Here is a 25,947-nt window from a genome sequence, read left to right as displayed (position 1 = left end):
GAGATGATCTGCTGAATCTGTGTGAGACCCGAGGCATCCTGACCACACAGGGCCAGACGAAGGATCAGATGATATGCGCCCTGGCCGAGAAAGACAAGGAGGACCGAGCCTCTGCTATGCAGTCACAGGATGGGACTGATGATGCCCCAGAGGAGCAGCAGTCCTCCCCACCAGCTGATGTTGACGACGGTGATGTCCAGGAGGACCAACAAGAGGTCCAGTCATCATCCTTGCAGGCTGATCTACAACTGCTAGGCCCAGTCAGTGAATCATTACGTGTTGAGTTAATTCTACAGCGCCGACAAGCAGAATGGAAGCATCAGCTGGAGCTAGCAAAACTTCAGCTGCAGCAGAACAGGCCTGCTGGCCACATTCAGTCCAGGGAAGAACGAATACACAAAATTCCCCCTGGACAAATTCCCAACCATGGACAAAGATGGCGATATGGACACTTTCTTACAGGGATTTGAAAGGACTTGTCATCAGTACTGCCTGCCCAAGGAGCAATGGGCCCAGTACCTCACGCCAGGGCTGAGAGGCAAGGCCCTGGATGTGCTTGTGAGTCTCCGAGAGAGTCAAGGAGGGGACTATGAGGCCATTAAGCAAGCCATTGTTAAACGGTACCAACTCACGCCGGAGGTGTACCGCAAGCATTTCAGGACATTGCATCAAGGCCCTAATGACAGCTACATGGATCTTGTTTGTGGTCTGCGCACTGCTTTCCAGCAGTGGCTAAAGGGACTGTCCGTAAGCACCTTTGACACCTTGCAGGAGCTAATAATTAAGGACCAGTTCCTACAGACATGTGCTTTTAAGGTCCGGCAGTTTGTGCTGGACCGTGATCCCAAGACGGCGGATCAAGCAGCGGAAATAGCCGTTACCTATGCGGCTAACAGAATGTCTGACACCAGGAGGACCACTGCACCCAGCGGGAAAGGAGGGAAAGCAGATGTACCCTCTTCTCAGGACAGCCAGAGGACCAAGCCACTCGGACCTCCAGGAGCCAAGCCAACAGGTGTGGATACCCGGAAATGTTTTGTCTGCAACCAGATTGGTCACCTCAGCATGTCGTGTCCTGAGAGAAAGAAGGTTGCTCCATCTACCAAGCCAACCAGCACAGAGCCTGCTGTCTTGTGTGCTTCCAGGAATGCAGGGGGACTCTCCGATAATCTGCAGCCTGTCACTGTGGGTGACAAAGTTACCACTGGCCTAAAGGACAGTGGAGCAGAAGTGACATTAGTGCGCCGGAAATGCTGGAACCTGAGTACCTCATCCCTGGTAAGACTATGACTGTAAAAGGTGTTGGGGGTGTCAACCCAGCCATAGCCACAGCATGGGTTTATCTAGATTGGGGAGCAGGAAGAGGAATGAGAGAAGTGGGGGTAACAGACGCTATTCCCTCAAATGTGTTATTGGGCACTGACCTGGGACGGTTGGTAGCCCGTTATGAGCCAAATTCAGCCCTCCTGGAACCCAAATCTTCACCAGAAGCCCTGGATTCATGTAAAGTACTGTTGGGTGACTCAGTGCACATTGGGAACTCTGGGGAGGGTCAAGGGGCTAATGACTGTGCGCAAGGTCCTAGCCCTAGTGGGTCTCCAGAGCCAAGGCCTGGAATAGAACTTAAAGACTTGATGGACTCTAAAACTAATAATGTTTTATGTGATGTGAAATGTCAAGATCTGTGCAGTGCAGACCTTCCCTCTACTGCAGTCGTGACTCCCGGGGCCCACCAGTTGGCCCCCAAATGGTCCCGGCCCACTGCTACAGAGGAACTGTCTGTGGAAGGGCCCAATCCAACTAGGTCAGACCCTAGTGAACTTGGCCTGGTGGGCCTGAGGTCCCCTCACACTGTTGTCTCCCTGTCATCTGTGGCAGACAGCTCTGAGTCCCCTGAGGCTGTTAAAATTGACATCAGCCTGGAGGAGTTCAGGGGTCTGGCTGACAGACTGCCAGCTGGGAATGGCGGGATGAAGGTGTCCTGGGAGCAGGTTTTTGATACTGTAACTGTTTGTGAAGAAAGGGAATGCTCTGGAGTACCTGGTGAAAAGGCAACTTGTGTTTCAGCATCTCCTAGTAAGGTCAAGCAAGGCATGCCTGTAGCCCTGAGTGAGGCGAAGTCTTCTACGGTCTGCTACTCTGTCATTGCAGCTACCAGTACTTCCATTGTGGATTCTCAGCTGTGCATCACAGAGAAAGGACCGCCGAGGGAGGGTTTAAATCTGACTCAATCTGACTCTGCTCCCTCAGCAGCTGCGGCTGATGGCACTGAGTTCCTAGGGGTTGATACGTTTGATGCCAGCCAGGAGGAACTCAGGTGTTGTGCCAACAAACATGTGGCCGAGGGCGGAGTAGAAGTTTGTGACTTGGGTCGGGTGACAACTCCTGATAGAATCCAGCCTTCTGTGACCTCCCCTGTCACCACAGTTGCGAGTTCTGCCACTGCATATTCATTGCTGTGGGTTGCAGAGGGAAGACTACAGGGTGACGGGGCAAACCTGGTACCCAGGTCATGGAACTGGGTCCAAATCACCCAGGAACGGCCTTATGCCAGGCTCAAACATCTGGGTGTGGTAGCTAATAGAGCATCACCAGATGACCAGTGCCAATGGCTGAGAATGATGACAGCACACAATGACAAATTCGCTTGTACCCTTTCAGTAGATAGTCAGTGGCCAGTGGATGAAGTGCATACACAGGGTGATCTGCTGGCCAATCCAAATTCAGACCCATTAGAATCCATCAGAGAGGGGTGTGGTAGCCCTATCCTATCTGCAAGGGGACAGGCTGAAATGTCAGCGGTGCCAAGCTTCAGTTGGGGGAACCTTCACCCCCCAACCTAGGAAACCTTCCATGCAGACGCGTTAGCTCACCCATTTAGGCTCAGCTGTGCGTCATCTAGAAGAGGGGAGATATAACATAAATGTAACGGTAGGGTAGCTTTGCATTAGCAAGATATGAAGATGATCTGTAGAAATAGTATAATTGTGGATGTAGTGTCATTTTGAGTTATTAAGAATAATAGTATACCAGTATTTAGTACTCAGTCATACACCTATGTCCTTTTATTAGCATTTGAAAAGGACAGATCTGGCCTCTGGGATGGAGGTGACACCTGGGTGCTAATTAAAGTCTCCCATACAAGTGAACAAAAGTTGTCACCTTCCGGAAGCTTCAAAAAAAACTGCCAGTCATCGTGGCTACGAAGATCCGCAGGGGACATTGAGAGGCTCCAAGCAGTCTACAAGCGTTGATTGGTATCATCAGATCAAAGGAATGTATTTTATCTCTCATAAAAGTTAAAATATTAGTGGCAGAGAGATGAAAATAATTCCTTCCTATGGCTCACGTGTTGGGCTACAAGTACATGTAAATCTGTAATTGTAGCATGTGTAGAATCCTACAGAAATGCACAAATCCATTATAAGGTGCCTGATTGTGGCAGGCAAGCAGTGTTTGGTACTGTCGCGATCAGACCGATGCGCTGGTGTCAGAACTCCTATCCCTGACTCAGCGGTCAGCGCCGTTCTGGGTCAATTCATCTCTTGTCAGTTCAGAACACGCAACATTGTGTGGGCTGAGATGGGGACAACCCCTGGGGTTGATTGGCCAAGGGCTAAAGTCCAGCCCACATCCATATTCCAATAAATTGTGGGTCCTGAGATATGAACACTGTTCTTCCATGAAGACATTTCTAAACTGGGGGGTCCCCACATGATTTCCGGTATGCTTCTACCAAGGGATAAGCTTCGGTAAAGTTTATTTCTGTTTTTTACTCCTTTTTATTTTCATAGCAAATTGCCATTTGTGTGTCTTTTTATCTTTTTTGTATTTTTTGTAACTGCTTTTACTTTGTATATATTTTTATGCACTGCCCACTTTCGGGATATTAAATTATAAAATTAATGTCAGAATTAATAATTAATAATAATTAATAATATCTCGCTGTGCCTCCATTATGTCAGCATGTTGATACTGCTCTGACTATAACAGTATCTATTTATGGTTAATAATAAGCAAAGATCTGTGTGAAAGGAGAATCTCAACTTATTCCATAAATCTATATGTAGCGAATTCTTTTTATTGATTAATTTCTTTTTAAAAGCATATACCAATCTTAGTGAAAACAGTCTACAGTATGGAATATATAAAAGTTTTATTCACGAGACATGTAATCACGATAAATGATCAAACTTGAGATGACCCAAAAAGATATAACTTCACAAAAATACGAACTTCAAACAATAACTGCAATGTGATGTGTAGCTCAATAATGAAAGTGAAACTGAAACAAAGTTAAAGTGAAACGAAAGCAAGATTACCATTTCCCCAGATGTAGAAAAAAACATATTTAATGTATACTATACAATCAGACCACAATTGTCTGCGCAATGCAAAACCTGATAATCACTTCACTGCAGATGAAGTGAGAATAAGCCATGCAAAACGGAAGACTAAATTCGCAATAATGCGCTTAATCTGATATTAATAAAAATGTTATAAAAACAAAAATCATCTCTTTAGAGAAAAATCTACATATGGTTTATACGGCTGGGATTGTACTCTCGTTACCCCTTAAATATGAAATGTAAAACATTTAAGGAAGTACATAAACAATATTGAATAATAATCAAATAATTAGCAAGGCATAATTACCATATTTAAAATGGTGGCTAGCTTAGAATAGTAGTTACCAGGTTCCTTAAGATGGCTGCATTTCCAAGATGGTGGCCAATTAGGGAGGAGCTTCGTTTGGCATCCCTCAAAGGTTCAGTGACATGGCAGATTGAAAGGAAGTAGTCTGTGTAGATGAGTCTATGCATGATTGTAATAGCGTGTATGTTGTAAGTGTGATGTATATTGGGCAAAATGTGATGTGTCATGTGTCTCTCTCATCTGGGCTTTTATATGGTATAGAACAAAGGATTATTAAAATTACCATAAGTTAAACCCAGAGGGAGTGACATGATCATCATTGGCTAGAACATCTTAACCATTAACTGGTGATGTCATAGGGTGACACCTTTTGGTCAACCAGTATTTTAAAATTAAATAAAGATTTCTCCATTTAAGACTATTATAACATACCAAAAATGTCCATTTAATCCACCAGGTATCTGAATAAAGAATTAATCTTGGTAACACTATTCTAATATTTAATATATCTTATTTAAAATATATTGGATTTTACTTTTTAACCCAAGACTTCAATTACCGTAGTCAGCAAAATGGCAGTATTGCATTGCACTTAGGTTCAGTATGACAGCATTATTTATCTTCAAATAAACTTCAAACCTTTATATTGACCCATAGCTTACAACCAGACCTTCTAAATTAAACACCTGGCAAGGACAGAAAAGTTTATGATGCTTTCTACGACTTACAATTTACAAATGTTTACTGAAGCCTGTTTTGACATACAGAAATGAGTCATCAAAGTCAGTAAAGTTAGAAGTTAGCATAATATGAAACAATTGTAATATATATAACAATTTTCTACATATCTATGTATGCTATTCATATATATTTCAGTGTTAATATTATGTTACATATAAGATTATAACATATCTGTAAGTCCTATTTTTAAATGGGTTTAAACACAGAAAACTACTGACTAATTTTATGATCCCACACAAACAGGATTACCTTGGTATATTGTCTTAGACCTTATCTTAAAGTTTAAACAGACTATTGTCAGCTGGACTTCATCTTAAAGTAAGTCAACAGACTATTTATTACTTTAGCTTAGGTCCACACAGCCTGTTTGGGTAAACCTGTTTAAGAAAATTTCCTGAACAGGCAATTTTCTGTTAAAGGATATTTTAACCATTTAGTAACCTGACAAAAATGGATGCTATTGCTAATTCTATACAGATCAAAATATGACATTTAATTTCTTCTTATTAAATTTAACGTCCCCAAATAACCCTGACATTAATAAGTGACTTCTGTGTACTAAGCTAGGACTCATATCTCTGAAGAGATTGTGGCATTTTAGTGTGTCTTTTTATCTCTTTTGTATTTTTTGTAACTGCTTTTGCTTTGTATATACAGTGCCTTGCGAAAGTATTCGGCCCCCTTGAACTTTGCAAACTTTTGCCACATTTCAGGCTCCAAACATAAAGATATAAAACTGTAATTTTTTGTGAAGAATCAACAACAAGTGGCACACAATCATAAAGTGGAACGAAATTTATTGGATATTTCAAACTTTTTAACAAATGAAAAACTGAAAAATTGGGCGTGCAAAATTATTCAGCCCCCTTAAGTTAATACTTTGTAGCGCCACCTTTTGCTGCGATTACAGCTGTAAGTCGCTTGGGGTATGTCTCTATCAGTTTTGCACATCGAGAGACTGAAATTTTTGCCCATTCCTCCTTGCAAAACAGCTCAAGCTCAGTGAGGTTGGATGGAGAGCGTTTGTGAACAGCAGTTTTCAGTTCTTTCCACAGATTCTCGATTGGATTCAGGTCTGGACTTTGACTTGGTCATTCTAACACCTGGATATGTTTATTTGTGAACCATTCCATTGTAGATTTTGCTTTATGTTTTGGATCATTGTCTTGTTGGAAGACAAATCTCCGTCCCAGTCTCAGGTCTTTTGCAGACTCCATCAGGTTTTCTTCCAGAATGGTCCTGTATTTGGCTCCATCCATCTTCCCATTATTTTTACCATCTTCCCTGTCCCTGCTGAAGAAAAGCAGGCCCAAACCATGATGCTGCCACCACCATGTTTGACAGTGGGGATGGTGTGTTCAGGGTGATGAGCTGTGTTGCTTTTACGCCAAACATAACGTTTTGCATTGTTGCCAAAAAGTTTGATTTTGATTGTTTGTGGTGTGTGGGTGTGGGGACAGTGGGAAGAGTGATTAACACAGGGGTTCTAGCTTGTAGGATAGCTGGAGGAATCCTAGTAGTGTGTGATAATTGCTAGACTGCTCCCTAACCCTTACAGTGCACCAGATTGTATGTAAGATTTGAATCTGCCTGTGTGTGGTCAGCCAGCTGGATTGGAGTGGAGTCTCCCTCTAGTGGTGACCAAAGGCAGCGCGGACTGCGAAAGCGTCACAACCAGTCTTATTACTCAGTGGGAGTTTCCCTTATTCCCTTATACTCCCCAGTCATGAAAAATGTCTCGGTTAGCTAGTTGCCGTGGGCCTGGTGAATTGCGACAGGGGTGCTATAATATGACCACAAATTAACACTATAGATTCTGGATGGACCCCTTCCCCAGCAAATAACACAATGAAATACAGGGACACTTAGTTCACATACACTACAATACATACTAAATATATCTTTTCTCTCTTTTTATATGTGAAGCACATGTATGGACACTCCTTGGTATATTTCACACTATATAGGTTAACAATAAAGTGTTACTAAACCCACAACAGTAAAATCAGTCTGTATATGCAGTAAAGCATGCTTGTTAAACTCACTGTGGAACCAAAGGGGTTAAAAAAGGTAAATGTTTTATCCTTTCTTCTCTGATCCTCTCCTTCTTCTACAGTCCCCAATCCATCTTCTGATTAGACAGAGCCTTCTGATTAGACAGAGTTACTCTGCACATGCTCAGTTTTGTGTATATTGGTAGAGAGTTTTTTTCTTTTTCTTGGGAGAGTGCATGTGATCAGCACAGAACCAATCAGCACTGTCCTTACAGAGGGTCAGGGGTCCTGAAGCCTCACTGGACAGTCAGAGTAGAATGAAAACTCCTCCTACAAGCTTTAACCAGACACCTAAAGAAGTTCCAAGACCGCTATATACTGCTGATGAGAAAAGGTATTTAGCAGTTTATATTTACTAAAATAATTGCATTGCCATGTTCTGTGTACTGTGGGAGACCAGATATAGTGAATGCAGGGTCCTGGGTTTAGTAACACTGTTTTTGTACAATGCCTTTAATTATTCAGGTTTTGGTATTCTGGAGATTTATTTTGGTTTTTAAGCGCTGCACAGTATATATATACAGTGAGGGGAAAAAGTATTTGATCCCCTGCTGATTTTGTGCGTTTGCCCACTGACAAAGAAATGATCAGTCTATAATTTTAATGGTAGCTTTATTTTAACAATGAGAGACAGAAGAACAACAAAAATATCAGGAAAACGCATTTAAAAAAAGTCATAAATTGATTTGCATTTTAATGAGTGAAATAACTATTTGACCCCTTGGCAAAACATGAATTAGTACTTGGTGGAGAAACCCCTGTTGGTAATCACAGAAGTCAGATGTTTCTTGTAGTTGGCCACCAGGTTTGCACACATCTCAGGATGGATTTTTTCCCACTCCTCTTTGCAGATCCTCTCCAAGTCATTAAGCTTTTGAGGCTGAACTCCCGCCACATATTTTCTATGGGATTAAGGTCGGGTCCACTTCGGAACCTTAATATGCTTCTTTTTGAGGTTCTCATCCAAGATTTGGTGGTACATGGCTCCACCCACAGTCCCTTTGGTGCAATGAAGTTGTCCTGTCCCCTTAGCAGAAAAACACCCCCAAAGCATAATATTTCAACCTCCATGTTTGATGGTGGGGATGGTGTTCTTGGGGTCATAGGCACAGTGGCGTAGCGTGGGGGGTGCAGGGGGGGCCGGCCGCACCGGGCGCAACATCTGGGGGGGCGCATTCCTGCAGTGTCACTCTGTCTGTCTGACTCTGACATACACAGTTCACACACTGTCTTCAGCTGCCTCCATCTTTAGGCTGGGAGATGTCCAGCGCGGCCGCCCTATGGCTGAAAATGGCAGGTCGGGGCAGGGCTGGACTGTGCCTCACCTGTCCATTGGTGTAGGGTGGGGTGGCGTTGCAAGCCAAGCCCCACCTATGCTGCCTCTCCTCACTGCTCAGTCAGTTTAGCAGCGAGTGAGTCAGTAGCCTGGCGCTGTCACAGAGTGGGTTTTTTTTTAATCACCTGATTAGAGACAGAGGCTCTAATAGGCTTTAAAAAAGGGTGGACCCGGGGCGCAAAGCAGTGCGCCCCGAGCCCACCCATTGTGTGACAATAGTGAATGAGAATTCGCTATTGTCACACAGATCCTCCTCCTGGCCAATCAGGAAGTGGGTCCGAGACCCGCTTCCTGATTGGCCGAAAGGTGAACGCATGCCATTGGCTGAAGAGGAGGTGGGAGGACTCGAGGAGACGCGGTGAACTGAGGAGAAGGCGCCGCTGCAGGTAAGTCTCTCTGCATTGAAGGGGGCACGCTGGTCTGTCTGCATTGAAAGAGGGCACGATGATCTCTCTGCATTGAAGGGGGGCACGCTTGTCATTCTGCATTGAAAGGGGGCACGCTGGTCATTCTGCATTGAATGGGGGCACGCTGGTCACTCTGCATTGAAAGGGGGCATGGTGGTCTCTCTGCATTGAATGGGGGCACGCTGGTCTCTCTGCACTGAAAGGGGGCATGCTGGTCATTCTGCATTGAAAGGGGCATGGCACGCTGGTCTCTCTGCATTGAAAGGGGGCACGCTGGTCTCTCTGCATGGAAGGGGGGCATGCTAGTCATTCTGCATTGAAAGGGGGCATGGCACGCTGGTCTCTCTGCATTGAAAGGGGACACGCTGGTCATTCTGCATTGAAAGGGGGCACGCTGGTCTCTCTGCATTGAAAGGGGGCACGCTGGTCATTCTGCATTGAAAGGGGGCACGCTGGTCACTCTGCATTGAAAGGGGGCATGGTGGTCTCTCTGCATTGAATGGGGGAACGCTGGTCTCTCTGCATTGAAAGGGGGCATGCTGGTCATTCTGCATTGAAAGAGGGCACGCTGGTCTCTCTGCATTGAATGGGGGCACGCTGGTCATTCTGCATTGAAAGGGGCACGCTGGTCATTCTGCATTGAAAGGGGGCATGCTGGTCACTCTGCATTGAAAGGGGGCACGCTGGTCTCTTTGCATTGAATGGGGGCATGCTGGTCTCTCTGCATTGAAAGGGGGCACGCTGGTCATTCTGCATTGAAAGGGGGCACGCTGGTCTCTCTGCATTGAAAGGGGGCACGCTGGTCATTCTGCATTGAAAGGGGGCACGCTGGTCTCTTTGCATTGAAAGGGGGCACGCTGGTCATTCTGCATTGAAAGGGGGCACGCTGGTCTCTCTGCATTGAAAGGGGGCACGCTGGTCATTCTACATTGAAAGGGGGCACGCTGGTCACTCTGCATTGAAAGGGGGCATGCTGGTCTCTCTGCATTGAATGGGGGCACGCTGGTCTCTCTGCATTGTCTGGTCTCTCTGCATTGAATGGGGGCACGCTGGTCTCTCTGCATTGAAAGGGGGAACGCTGGTCAGTCTGCATTGAAAGGGGGCATGCTGGTCATTCTGCATTGAAAGAGGGCATGCTGGTCTCTCTGCATTGAAAGGGGCCACGCTGGTCATTCAAACTTGTATTTAGATGCATTTTACTTTAATTACATCAGTATTTTCATAACAAACAATACATGTGCTTAGGGGGTAAGGGTTTCTTTAACTAATCTAGTGGAAGAGACTCGAGTGCTAAAATCCCGTGGGTTAGGGGGCGCAAACTACTTGCCTTGCCCCGGGTGCTGACAACCCACGCTACGCCACTGCATAGGCAGCATTCCTCCTCCTCCAAACACGGCGAGTTGAGTTGATGCCAAAGAGCTTGATTTTGGTCTCATCTGACCACAACACTTTCACCCAGTTCTCCTCTGAATCATTCCAATGTTTATTAGTATACTTCAGACGGGCCTGTACATGTGCTTTCTTGAGCAGGGGGACCTTGTGGGTGCTGCAGGATTTTATTCTTTCACGGCATAGTGTGTTACTAATTGTTTTCTTGGTGACTATGGTCCCAGCTGCCTTGAGATCATTGACAAGATTTTCCCATGTAGTTCTGGGCTGATTTCTCACCGTTCTCATGATCATTGAAACTCCAGGAGGTGAGATACTGCATGGAGCCACAGACCAAGGGAGATTGACAGATATTTTTGTGTTTCTTCAATTTGCAAATAATCGCACCAATTGTTGTCACCTTCTCACCAATCTGCTTGGTGCTGGTCTTGTAGCCCATTCCAGCCTTGTAAAGGTCTACAGTCTTATCCCTGACATCAATTGACAGCTCTTTGGTCTTGGCCATGGTGGAGAGATTGGAATCGGATTGATTGATTGCTTCTGTAGACAGGCGTCTTTTATATAGGTAACAAGCTGAGATTAGGAGCACTCCCTTTAAGATAGTTCTCCTAATTTTTAGTTTTCATTACCTGTATAGAAGACACCTGGGAGACAGAAATCTTGCTGTTTTATTTGGGGATCAAATACTTATTTCACTAATTAAAATACAAATCAATTTTTAACTTTTTTGAAATGAATTTTTCTGGATTTTTTTGTTGTTGTTATTCTGTCTCTCACTATTAAAATAAACCTACAATTAAAATTATAGACTGATTGTTTCTTTGTCAGTGAGCAAACGTACAAAATCAGCAGGAGATCAAATACTTTTTTCCCTCCCTGTCTTATATCTTTGCATATGGTAACACAAGTGTGTGCTGGCAGCTCTTGGATTGTATCTTAGCGTGGTAATTTTACACAAAGATTTGGATCCACCCAGATGCCTGACCGGCAGCTGGCTCAACCTCTCAGCGAGCCACTGAGCGCTTGAGCCATCTGCTCCTGCCCCTCTACAGCCCGGCACTCCTGCTCACTGAGGACCAAGAACTGAGAGATCAGTGGTCTTAGCTCGATTCTCGGCGTAGAAGCGGTGGGGGGCAGATTTTTACTTCTTTGAAATTAAAGATATAATGCTATAACATCTAACCATATGTAATCATTAAGACTATTCAGGATAACTATAAAGGAGGTGCAGAAAATGATGACGGACCTAAGACCTCAAGAAGCAAGAAGCATGGCACTTTTCCTGGCAGCGTGGTATATTCTATACCAAGAGAGCTAATAATCTCTTCAGACCTTGGCGGCCAGCCTATCACAATTGAAATGGCAATGGTAAGCAAAGCTTGTCAATAAAATAACACACGAAACCCTATCCATATTCAACAATAGGCCTAAGGAATTCTATCTTGTGTGATCTAAGGAGGAGAGTGTTATTAATGCCAGAGTGGCTACAGGATGTTTTATTAAGGGGAAAAAAATGTTATTTACTGATGATGTCATATGAACAAACCAATTGTTAATACATTAAATGTATGACAAGTTATTTATTAAAGTAACACAAAGAGCAATGAAGATATACATAGTTCAACAGCCCACTTTATGCAATCGGAATTGAGTTTGCTGAAATCGGATTACACTGACTGGTTGATGCAAAATACTTCTCTTTGTACTTTGCTTTTTTCTTACTGTTATTTTTGTCCTTCAGAGATATGCTCTGTCTGATCATAGTTAACAAATATACAGGATATACATAATTTGTATATATACGTATATATTTATATATACTGTATATATATATATATATATATATATATATATATATATATACGACAGCACTGAAGAAATTATACTTTGCTACAATGTAAAGTAGTGAGCATACAGCTTGTATAAGTGTCGGTTCACACTATGGCAATCCGACTTCGGGGGCGACCTGTGAAGTCGCGTGCACCGCGACTTCGGCACGACTTGCACGGACTTCACATAATGAAAGTCAATGCAAGTCGCTCCGATGTCGTCCCAAAGTAGTACAGGAACTATTTTCTAAGTCGGAGCGACTTGAGTCGCTGCTATTAGAACGGTTCCTGTAGCACAGAATGGACCACGACTTGTCAGGCTGACCAGTCGCCTGACAAGTCGCGGTGGTGTGAACCAGGAATAGTGTATATTTGCTGTCCCCTCAAAATAACTCAACACACAGGAGTTCCCCAGAGCTTCACAGGTTGCCAATGGAGTCCTCTTTCACTCCTCCATGATGACATCACGGAGCTGGTGGATGTTAGAGAGCTTGCGCTCCTCCACCTTCCATTTGAGGATGCCCCACAGATGCTCAATAGGGTTTAGGTCTGGAGACATGCTTGGCAGTTCATCACCTTTACCCTCAGCTTCTTTAGGAAGGCAGTGGTCGTCTTGGAGGTGTGTTTGGGGTCATTATCATGTTGGAATACTGCCCTGCGGCCCAGTCTCCGAAGGGATCATGCTCTGCTTCAGTATGTCACGGTACATGTTGGCATTCATGGATCCCTCAAAAAAACTTGTCTTTTATGAGATACTGTGTGTGTGTGTGTATACATATATTTATATATTCAGTGTCCATTCACACTGCCGCGACTTGTGAGGCGACTTGTGTGCCCTCAAGTCGCCCCAAGTCGCTTGACATAACAAAAGCAATGTTAATCAATGAGTGCCGTCTTAATTGGCACTACTGAAGTCGCTCCAACTTCAGAAAAGGGTCCTGTACTACTTTGAGGCGACTTGTATCCGACTTGTCCCATAGACTTCAATGGGAGTCGCCTCCTTATCTTATTTGAAGCGACTTGTGATCCGACTTTCCATTAAAATGGTGCTGAACCAGAAAAAAAGAAAATTTTTCTTAGAATTTTTAGTAGCGCAGGGATGGGGCTCCGCTCCACCTGGGCGTTTTTGTTGCAGGCGTTTATCGGGCATTTTTTGGGCATCTTTGGAGGCAGGCATGACATCTGAACTTCTGTGTAGGGGTATATATACACACACATATATGTATATATACACATACACACATATAGGGGTAATAGGAGCAGAGCCACATCCATGCGCTAATGAAATTATTTGCAGGGATGTGGCTCCGCTCCTATTACACCTATATGTGTGTATGTGTATATATACATATATGTGTGTGTGTGTATATATACCCCTACACAGAAGTTCAGATGTCATGCCTGCCTCCAAAGACTCCCAAAAAATGCCCGATAAACGCCTGCAACAAAAACGCCCAGGTGGAGCGGAGCCCCATCCCTGCGCTAATAAAAATTCTAAGAAAAATGATCTTTTTTTTCTGGTTCTGGACATGCTACAGAGCTGAAACTTCACAGGTACACTTTTTAGACCCCCCCCCAGACACTAATCCAAAGAAATCTAATTTTTTTTTTTTTTCAATAATTTTTTCAATAATTGGCTCTCTATCAAAAACGACAATTTTTAAGAACTTTTTTTGTGTGATTGAGCATGACCCAGAACCATCATATTCTGATTGGCCAAATACAAAGTCGTACAAACTCGTCTATCATACAAGTCGCGCTGAATTCGTACAAAGTCGCGCTAACAAGTCGCCCCTTATGAGGCGACTTTCTGGTCACGGCAGTGTGAATGGGGTCTCAGTGCTCAGCATAAATGAGTAGCTCCCAACAGATTTGTCAGAAAACCTTTACTTTCCTTTCAGAATCAACATTTTCTATGGGACACTATACTACAAAATACTCCCACATTCAATGTCCTGGCCATTGAATGCAACCAATATTTGTTAATTTGCACACACAAAAAAGTATTTTCCTAACAAATTTATTAAAGACCATGTTGCAAAAATGAATATGCCCCAATAAAAGTCTTAGGAGCAAAGCTAAATTTTAGACAACAAAATCCTAATTAACAAGAATTCAACTACAGGTGAGTCTAATTATTCATTAAACAAGTGTCCAGCAGACAGTTGATAATAAAAGGGCAATAATTAACAAAGAAAACCCCTTCCTATTTCTTGCTGTCAGCAATGAAAGACTGAATGCACATGTTGGATGAAACGATTAATTTGACTTTAAACACTTCCCGCCTGCCGTATAGTAAAATGACAACAGAGCGGAGTGGCTCTTGTTCTGGGACAACATCTAATAACGGCTCCAAGTTTAGCCAGGATCCGGAGGGCCTGTGACACGCAGCGATCGCAGGTGCACTGTGTTACTGGGACGCGGCGCAACCCCGCTCTCAGCAAAGAGCCTCGCCCGTGGCTCTTTACCCATGTGATCGGCTGTGTCCAAGGAAGTGCCGTTTATTGGCTCTCCTCACTCCACACTGACAGAGTGTGAGGCGAGGAGAGCCGATCAGGGGCATCTCCTCACAGGGAAGATGTTGTAAAGGTAAACAGGGCACATCAATCTGTGCCCATCAGTGACACCAGTCTGTGTCCATCAGTTACACCAGTCTGTGCCCATCAGTGACATCAGTCTGTGCCCATCAGTGAGGCTAATCTGTGCCCATCAGTTATGCCCATCAGTGGCACCCACCAGTTCCCATCAGTGCCACCTATTATTGCCCATAAGTGCTGCATATTAGTGCTTCCTCATCAGTGCCACCCTATCAGTGCCCTTCGACTTTCAATGCTGCCTCATCAGTGCCCATTAGTGCCGCCTTATCAGTGCCCATTAGTGCAGCCTATCGGTGCCCATCAGTGCAGCCTCATCAGCTCACATCAGTGAAGGAGAAAAATTACTTATTTACGAAATCTTCTTTCAAAAACTAAGAAAACATTTTTTTTTCAAAATTATTAGTCGTGTTTCGTTTTTTTAGCAAGTGTTTCGTTTTTTTAGCAAAAAATAAAAAAACCCAGCAGTGATTAAATACCGCCAAAAGAAAGCTCTATTTGTGTGAAGAAAATTATAAAAAAATTAATTTGGGTACAGTGTTGCAATTGTCATTCAAAGTGTGACATCGATGAAAGCTGAAAATTGGCCTGGGCAGGAAGGAGGTGACAGTGCCCTGTATTGAAGTGGTTAAACAGTTTATTAAAAAGAAAAATACTTGCATAAATCCAATTATGAACTTTATTCAAAGTGACCATAATATAATATTTCTGATCTAGGCCAGCCCATAGCCCAACCAAGTGCATGTGTAATTCATATCTGTCTGTAACTTAAGAAATTAGTTGATTATATTCTCCTATCAGAAAAGAATCATATCATATACCACTAAGCAGGAATGCCTCATGGATAATATAAAATATTTAAACTAGACTGGTTAATAAAGGTACACATTTGCACACTGCATGCCTGATAGGTAAAGTTAACTGGTTCTCTTGGAGGGCAAGAAAAGAATGTTTGAATGTTTTATGAATGGTCTGGACTTTGTGTGGGAAGCTAATAAAAGGTACCAAAGATTATCTTGTACTCTGTTCTTTTATTTATAGACATGTGCCATCTTTCTATTGACAACCTGTCCTGATTGAATGTCCTAACACATTTGGGGCTTTATAGAATACTTTTGACCCATGAGGTCCATCTTTCGAAAAATCTTCAGAGAAAATGTATTTTTTGTTTTTTTGTTTGTTTTTTTGTTTTGTTTTTTAATCATATCAGTTGTATATAAGGTCTAGTTATCACAAACTGTGTATTACTTATAGCCATTTTTTCTTTTTTCAGGAGCTGCGAAAAATTCTGTTTGGAAACACATTTCAAACATTTAACTATGAATGGAAAAAATCATTTTTCAAATTCAGAGAAGCCTTTTCAAACCTGGCATATGCACTGGAAGCAGAAAAGGTAACAATTAGGACTAAATATATATTTACGTTGTATTTATACATTACATTCCTTGTTGTAAATAAATATTTTGCTATATAAGGATAGCTTTCAAAAAACCTAGCAGGTACAGCAAGGGCATTGTAAGATTTGAAAAGTTCTTGGGCACCTTTCGACACCCAAAAGAAAGTAATAATGCAGCAATCGTAGCACTCTGCAGTAATTAGTGGGGGGGGGGGGGTGCACAAGGTGGTATGGTTAGATAAAACCCTCATTACATATGCTTTCACTGCTGCGCCACAAGAAAGAGTCTTACAGCCATATAAAGAAAAAAGAGAGCCACTCTCCGTTTAAAAGCCTTTTTGCCAATTTTTGGAAGTATCTGATGCACTGACTGTTACACCTGGTTTTTACAAGCTTTACCACATTTCACTCCATCCAACACGTATTCATAGATTACTCTACGAATAAGTTCTGGATGGAGTGAAAGGTACAGAGGACATGCATGCGCAATGCACAGAATACAGGGGTTAGGAGTGCAAAACATTGAACGGAGGGGGGGAGGGGGGCTAGCCAGTCTCCAGACCTTAATCCCATAGAAAATATGTGGAGGGAGTTGAAAGTTCGAAAGGATCTTCAAAGAGGAGTGGGACAAAATGCCTCCTGATATGTGTGTAAACCTGGTGGCCAACTACAAGAACGTCTGCCTCTGTGATTGCCAACAAGGGTTTTCCCACCAAGTACTAAATCATGTTTTGGGAAGGGGTCAAATACTATAGTTATTTCACTCATTAAAATGCAAATCAAATTATAACTTTTTTAAAAGCGTTTTTTCTGGATATTTTTGTTGTTTATTCTGTCTCTCACTGTTAAAATAAACCTACCATTAAAGTATAGATTGAATATTTCTTTTTTGTGGGCACACGTACAAAATCAGCAGGGAATACTTTTTTCCCTCACAGTATACAGTGCTCAGCATATATGAGTACACCCCTTTTGAAAAGTAAGATTTTGATCAATATCTATATGAACACGAGAACAATTTCCCAAATTTTGACAAAACTGAGTTCTAAAGAAAATTAGTTTAGCTCCATTACATGAGGTTAATATTATAATGTAGATTAAAAAATCTTCAGTTTTACTCAAATTAGTTGATGCAAAAATGAATACACCCTACAACAAAAAATACATCTAGTATTTTGTATTACCTCCATGATTTTTTTTAAGGACAGCACCAAGTCTTCTAGGCAAGAAATGACAAGTTGGTGACATATTGAACATCTAGCTTTTTTCCATTCTTCAAGAACTACCTCATTTAGAGACTGGATGCTGGATGGAGATTGATGCTCAACTTGTCTCTTCAGAAATCCCCATAGGTGTTTGATTGGGTTCAGATCAGGAGACATATTTGGCCACTGAATCACTTTCACCCTGTTCTTCTTCAGAAATGCATCAGTGGCCTTAGATGTGTGGTTTGGATCACTGTTATGTTGGAAAAGTGCTTGACAGCCAAGGGAACAGAGTCATGGTAGCATCTTCTCTTTCAATATAGAGTAGTACCTCTGTGAATTCATGATACCATAAATGAAATGCTGCTCCACGACACCAGCAGCACTCATGCAGCCCCACAGAAGGACACTGCCATCACCATGTTTCTCTATAGGCACCATGTATTTTTCTTTGTACTCCTCACCTTTGCGACACTATACCATTTTAAAGTCATCAGTTTCAAAAACATTTATCTTGGTCTCATCCCTCTGGAGTACTGAGTCCCAGTAGTCTTCTTCTTTTTCAGCAAGGGCCCTGGCAAATTTTAGGAGGGCTGTTTTGTGCATGGGTTTTAGGAGAGGTTTTCTTTGTGGACAGCACCCATGCATGCCATTCCTCTGCAGTGCACGCCGTATTGTGTCACGGGAAAAAAAATCACCCCAGTTTGGCTTTCTACTTCTTTAGCCAACTGCAGTGAACTTGCATGGCGATTTTCTTAAGCCCTTCAAATCAGAAGATGCTCCTGTCGAGGTGTTCCTTTCCGTGGACGGCCTGTGCGATGGTTGCAGTTCCATCTTTGTTAAATTTTTGTATCACTTTTGCTACAGTATTCTGACTGATATGTAAAGCTTTGCTGATCTTCTTGTAGCCTTCGCCTTTTTTGTTTAAAGAAATGATTGTCTGTCTCAGGCCTTGTGACATTTCTCTTCCATGTGGTGCCATTGCTGACAGCAAGAAATGGGAAGGGGTTTTCTTTGTTAATTAATGCCCTTTTGTAATCACCTGCCTGCTGGACACCTGTTTAATGAATAATTAGACTCACCTGTGGTTGAATTCTTGTTAATTAGGATTTTGTTGTCTAAAATTTAGCTTTGCTCCCAAGACTTTCATTGGGATGTATTCAATTTTGCAACATGGTCTTGAATGAATTTGTTAGGAAATCACTTTTTTGTGTGTGCAAATTAACAAATCTTAAGCCCCGTACACACGTACCGAATGTCGGCCGAACAATCGGCCGTCTTTTGTCCGGTGCTGTCCTGTCGGCTGAAAAGTGCTAAAGACTGCACACGAATTTTGTCGGCCAACAACAGCCGACTGCAGAAGTGATGTCATGTGATGGTTAACTTTCCATGTGTTTTTTCTTTTCTGAGCATGCCCAGTCTTGCTAATCTGCTGTTTGTCGGCCGAATTCTGTATTGACTGGCGAACAATCGGCCATTCTGGTGACGGCCAACAAAAATTTTAAAGTCTGCACGCCAGATTCTGTTCGGCCGAAAATTCGCTGTCGGTTGTCGGAAGCATCATACTAACAAGCCGACAATCGGCCGATCGTTCGGCAGTCGAATATTTACGGCCGACAATCGCTACGTGTGTACGGGGCTTTAGTTGCAATCAATGGCCCGCATTTGTGGGAGTATTTTGTAGTATAGTGTCCCATAGAAAATGTTGATTCTGAAAGTAAAGTAAAGGTTTTCTAACAAATCTGTTGGGGTGTACTCATTTATGGTGAGCACTGTAAATATACAGTATCTCACAAAATGAGTACATCCCTCACATTTTTGTAAATATTTTATTAAATCTTTTCATGTGACAACACTGAAGAAATTACACTTACTACAATGTAAAGTAGTGAGTGTACAGCTTGTATAACAGTGCAAATTTGCTGTCCCCTCAAAATAACTCAACATGCAGCCATTAATGGCTAAACTGCTGGCAACAAAAGTGAGTACACCCCTAAGTAAAAATGTGCAAATTGGGCCCAAAGTGTCAATATTTTGTGTGGCTACTATTATTTTCCAGCACTGCCTTAACCCTCTTGGGCATGGAGTACACCAGAGCTTCACAGGTTGCCATTGGAGTCCTTTTCCACTCCTCCATGATGATATCACAGAGCCGGTGGATGTTAGAGACCTTGCGCTCCTCCACCTTCCATTTTAGGATGCCCCACAGATGCTCAATAGGGTTTAGGTCTGGAGACATGCTTGGCTAGTCTTTACCTTTACCCTCAGCTTCTTTAGCAAGGCAGTGGTCATCTTGGAGGTGTGTTTGGGGTCGTTATCATGTTGGAATACTACCCTGCGGCCCAGTCTCTGAAGGGAGGGGATCATGCTCTGCTTCAGTATGTCACAGTACATGTTGGTATTCATGGTTCCCTCAAAAAAACTGTTGCTCCCCAGTGGCAGCACTCATGCAGCCTCAGACCATGACACTCCCACCACCATGCTTGACTGTAGGCAAGACACACTTGTCTTTGTACTCCTCACCTGGTTGTCGCCACACAGGCTTGACACCATCTGAACTAAATACGTTTATCTTGGTCTCTTCGGACCACAGAACATGGTTCCAGTAACCCATGTCTTTAGTCTGCTTGTCTTCAGCAAACTGTTTGCAGGCTTTCTTGTGCATCATCTTTAGAAGAGGCTTCCTTCTGGGATGGCAGCAATGCAGACCAATTTGATGCAGTGTTCTAAACACTGACAGGCTGACCCCCCCCCCCCCCCACCACCCTTTCATACCTCTATTTCCCCAAAGACAACCTCTGGATATGACGCTGAGCACATGCACTCAACCTCTTTGGTCGACCATGGCGAGGCCTGTTCTAAGTGGAACCTGTCCTGTTAAACCGCTGTATGGTCTTGGCCACCATGCTGCAGCTCAGTTTCAGGGTCTTGGCGCTCTTCTTATAGCCTAGGCCTATCTTTATGTAGAGCAACAATTCTTTGCCATGAGGTGCCATGTCAAACTTCCAGTGTCCAATATGAGAGAGTGAGAGTGATAACACCAAATTTAACACACCTGCTCCCCACTCACACCTGAGACCTTGTAACATTAATCAGTCACATGACACCGGGGAGGGAAAATAGCTAATTGGGCCCAATTTGGACATTTTCACTTAGGGGTGCACTAACTTTTGTTGCCAGTGGTTTAGACATAAATGGCTGTATGTTGAGTTATTTTGAGGGGACAGCAAATTTACACTGTTATACAAGCTGTACTTTCACTACTTTACATTGTAGCAAAGTATAATTTCTTCATTGTTGTCACATGAAAAGATATAATAAAATATTTACAGAAATGTGAGGGGTGTACTCACTTTTGTGAGATACTGTGTGTATATATATATATATATATATAAAGTACAGGATTGCTGCACTCAAATGTATTCAACAAAAAGAAGTAAAAGTAATATGTAGAAATATACAAAAATAGAAAGGTTCCATAACAACGGGCTAAAATTCGTTTACACCTTTCTTCAGGTTGGAACACATACAGATGATTCAAAATATCAAACTTCATTATATAGTCTTCTTATTCAGGGAACTAATTAGGCATTTAACTCCTTCCTACAAAAACAAGTATCTCTTATCTCATAATATCCTGAATCTCAAATCGATGCCTGCACAGGCTAAGTTCGTTCTCTGTGTAGTTAATGAGAAGATCCTGGTTCAAAACCTATTACTGGGTTGTAAAGAATCAATTCAGTGAACTTCATGGTTTTTAAGTTTTAATTCTCGATTACCACCTCTTCTATCATGGGGGATTGCTTCAATCACCATATAGCAAAGCTGTGCCACTGTATGTTGCACTTGAACGAAATGCCTTGCTAAAGGGAATTTGGTTTATTTATCACGTATAGAGTATTTGTGCCTGGCTATGCGATCTTTTACCTTTTGAGTGGTCTACATATAAGAGACCACATGGACATTTGATGATATAAATGACGAAGACTGACAAGTGTGGTACCCCTTATTTTCTGTATTCCTATTCAAAAACTTTCTTTTAATCAGAGAATTACATTGGGTACAATTAGGACAAGGGTATGATCCTTTGATAGGGGGACCCAAAAAAGTTGTAGACATATTAGTACTACGTCTGTATTGATCAGACTTAAGCAGTCTGCTATATAAAGTTCTCCCCTTACGATTTGAAGGTATGGGGAAATTTAAAAACTCACAAATTTGGGGATAGTTCTCAGTAAGGATGGACCAATGTTTTTTTACAATATTGTTTATTCGTATAGAATGAGAATAACATTTTGTAACAAATGGTAGTCTCCTACCTATATCCCTTCCCTTCTTTTTATCCATTGTATCTTTTCTCACTTTTTTGATTACCTGTCTGAGATAACCCTTTCATACCAACTTGTCTTCCATTTCATCTAGCTGTCTTTCTCTCTGAGTGGGATCACTAACAATACTTTTGACCCGAGTAAATTGACTCTTAGGAATAGATTTGAATACCCCAGGGTATGGAATTTCTTATGGTAAAATAAATGATTACGATCGGTTGGTTTTACATGAAGATAACTCTGTATTCGGTCCTCACTAATTTTCAAACATATATCTAAAAAAAGGCATTTTTTCATAACTATAATTGATGTTAAATTCCAGGCCATGCACCAAATAGTTAATATATGCATGAAATAATAAAAGGGTATCAATGTCGCCACCCCATATGACAAACACGTCATCAATGAAACAATACCAGCACTTACAATTATCCTTAAAGAGAACATTGTTATAAATAAAATAATTTTCTATCATGTTCATAAATGCGTTTGCATATGAGGGGGGGGGCATTGGAACCCACAGACGCTCCTCTGAGCTGTCTATAGAGAGTTTCCTTGTCCAAAAAATCATTTTCCTCCAAATTAATTCGCAAAAGGCTAAACAAGAATTTAATCTGTACTGTTGTATAAAATCCTGACCTTTACCATTGACGACAGACTTCCAGTCCCAAATCATGTGGGATCATATCACAGTATAAGGTCTTGAGATATCCCAGGTGACCAACATGGAGCCAGAAGGCACACTGACTTTATAAACCTTGTCCAAAAAAATCAGAAGTATCTTTTGAAAACAAACACATCTCAAAGATAAGAGGTGTAATACATCTATCTAGATATTTGCCCAGTGGTACTGTCACAAATTCCATGCTGGACACTATAGGACGACCTGGCGGATCATAAGCATTTTTGTGGATCTTAGGTAAAAATGTACAGTACAGGGTCTACCAGAAATTGGGCAATTAAATATGTCTGCATATCACTATCAAGAATTTTCTCATACACTGCACATTTATAAAAGGTCCCTAATTCTTTTTTGTATGAAAACACTGGATTACATTCCAAGTGTGCATAGATATTGTTATCAGATAACTGTCGCATGATTTTCCTTTCATATTTAACTGTGTCCATCACTACCAGGGATGGGCCGAACACTCCCCTGTTCAGGTCGCAACAGAACATCTTGAACAGGGAAAAGTTCTAGCGAACATGCAAACACTATTAAAGTCTATGGGACACGAACATGAAAAATCAAAAGTCCTCATTTTAAAGGCTTATATGCAAGTTATTGCCATAAAATGTGTATGGGGACCCAGGTACTGCCTCGGGGGACATGTATCAATGCAAAATTTTTTTTTTCTAAACAATCCTTTTTAAAGGAGTGATTTTCATTATGCTTAAAGTGAAACAATATAAATAAAAAATTCCTTTAAATATTGTGCCTAGGGGGTCCCCTTAATTGGCCTGTAAAGTGGCGCATCGGTACCATGTATGGAGCCTGCTGCAGCAATACTGACATTTCAAAAGGAAAAAATTTAATTTAAACTTGGCAATATAGATAAAACAAAATGAAAAAAAAACAGCGTTTTTTCCTCAGGTCTGGTATGGATTTAAAGGGAAACCCCACGCCACAATTTAAAAAAAAAAAACGGCGTGGATCCCCCCAAAATCCACACCAGACCCTTATCCGAGCATGCAGTCTGGCAGGTCAGGAACGATACCAGGCCACATGCCCTCAATATGGGGAGGTGGGTGCTTTGGGGCAGGGGGGGGCTCTGGGCTGTGGTTGTCAGAGTCTGCGGGTGGGGGACTTATCAGAATCTGGAAGCCCCTTTAACCAGGGGGCCCCCAGATCCCGTCCCCCTATGTGAATGGGTACCCCTACCCAATCACCAAAAAAGTCTAAAAAAGTAGAAACCACAGAAAACAGTTTTTGACAAGTCCTTTATTAAAAAGAAAAAAATAGTATCCCTTGATGTAAATCCATCATCAATCACAACGCCCGTCGAACCCCGAAAAATAGAAAAAAATTAAAAAACGCCTCGCCTCCAAAGAAGCTACTTGCCGTATGCCTGATCTTCAGCTTTGACAGTTCTTTTATAGGCAAGGGGCGGGGCCACCCACCTATGTCACCCGGTGGCACCGCCCCTTCTGAAGTCATGTAACATCATGTCATTGTTTCCTGTGCTTTTTACTTTTTTTTACACTTTTTTGGTGAATGAGTAGGGGTACTATGTACCTGATACCCAGTCAGATGGGGGGCCAGGATTTGGGGGCCCCCTTGTTTTTCCTTAATCCTGTCATGGAGTTCCTCTTACAAGCCATACCAGACTCAAAGGGTCCCCCAAAACTGTTTTTACCCCAATATTTTTTAATTTATATATTTTTCTTTTTTTTTACAATCATTTTTTTTAAATTAAGCCCTCAGCAGGGAAGCCTTAACAACTTATTGACGGTGCGCTCGGCAGGCGAACATCCCGCTAAGTGCAGAGAAAGTTCAGGTGTTAGTTAAGTACCTGAATGGGCAATTTTCAGGCCAAACTTATGCTCGGCCCAAACCATTTGCCCATCCCTAGTGGTTCCTGAACACTGTAACCCCTCACATTTACTCTTGCTGGACACAGGAACAGGCCCTGCTGTTAAAAATTTGAAAAAAAAAATTTGAAATTATAGGCACCTGTCAAACAGGGGCAGAAAAATTGGGCCTTGGGTGTTGGTGGTGCCTGAACACTGTAACCCCTCACAGTTACTCTTGCTAGCACAGGAACGGGCCCTGCTGTTAAAAAATTGAAAAAAAAATGAAATTACATGCACCTGTCATACACGTTGTGACGTACCTTGGTTGGAGGCCGAGTTGACGAGAGGGCTTTCCTTGCGGCTCTGGTCCAAGCACCCCTGGAGGTGGTAACAGAGGTACAGGGCACAAAAGAGCATGGGTGCCGGTAGCTTGATAACAGGTGACTGCCAAGCACAAGTGCCAGTAGCTTGATAGCAGGCAACTGCCACAAACAGGGACATAGTGAGCCGGGGTTATACGCGGTAAGACAGCAGGATAGACAGAAGGCAAGCCTGGTCAATATCAGGGAAACAGGCAGAGCAAGGTCCAATAGCAAGCTGAAGTTGGAACCAGGAGATCAGGCAGAGAATAGTCAGAGACAAGCTGAGGTAAGGATCCACAGAGCGAGGTTAAGAACAAGCCGGGTCAGCAGCGGGAGATCAGTCAGCACAGGCAAGAACACAGGAACATGGATCAGGGGAAGCTGAAAGAACATCCAGCAACTAGCATCCATGAGGGTCTCCTTTAAATAGCCCATTTGGCGCCAGTGCGTGAAGATGAGTGTGCTGATGCACATTGGCGCACGGAGATGCGCCCATGTGTCAGTGCACGCTGGACATTAGCATGAGCTCGTCTGTGTGCTGGTGCACGTGAACGAGCATTAGCTGAAGAAGAAATAGCATTAGCTGCACAGGGATTAGCATTAGCTGTACTAGCTTCCTTACACAGGTGCAGAAAAATTGGGCCTTGGATGTTGGTGTCACTTATGCATGCATTGTCGTGGCTCACCATCCTTGTGGCCTCCTCGAATGGTGACAGGACAGTGCATGCATCCTTTATCAGCAGCCACTGTAATGGCAAAAACACACACACACACACACACATGTGGTAAGAGGCACCTAGACAGGCAGTTGTGGGCCATGGAGTGAGCAGGAAGGAAATTCCCCATGAGGAGGTAGTAAGAAGGATTAGGGAATGCTGAGTAAGTAGCCTGCTGGGGGTCCCTCCTTAGGGAGCAGTTGTGCTCCACTGTGGAGAAAGACTAGTTAGGAAAAAAAAATGTTAAACTTAAGGTTAATTAAGCTTAAGGGTTGCAACCCCCCAAATTACTGTGCCTAGATAAAAAAAAAACTTGAGTCCTGTGTTTTAGGAATGAGTTTCAGACCACTTCTAACTGAAGTTAGCCCAAGGTTCCCTAATGGATTGCTGTCAGCCATGTCCTTCTAGAAGGCCAACTAT

The 25,947-nt window shown here is 42.7% G+C and overlaps 1 protein-coding gene across 1 annotated transcript in view; it reads left to right on the top strand.

Moving 5' to 3' along the window:
- The window catches only part of MINDY4B (MINDY family member 4B), a 115,997-nt gene that overhangs the window by 38,059 nt on the left and 51,991 nt on the right, over positions 1 to 25,947 (top strand). The window contains exons 4-5 of the mRNA XM_082251521.1: positions 11,784 to 11,951; positions 16,280 to 16,399. Of these exons, the coding sequence (XP_082107647.1) occupies positions 11,784 to 11,951; positions 16,280 to 16,399 (288 nt within the window). The remainder of the gene's footprint in view (positions 1 to 11,783; positions 11,952 to 16,279; positions 16,400 to 25,947) is intronic.

The sequence above is a fragment of the Pelophylax lessonae genome, assembly GCF_965119305.1.
Source record: "Pelophylax lessonae genome assembly, chromosome: 3".
Classification (NCBI taxonomy): domain Eukaryota; kingdom Metazoa; phylum Chordata; class Amphibia; order Anura; family Ranidae; genus Pelophylax; species Pelophylax lessonae.
Note: the sequence above shows the minus strand (reverse complement) of the source record. Positions and strands in the feature narration are given on the sequence as shown.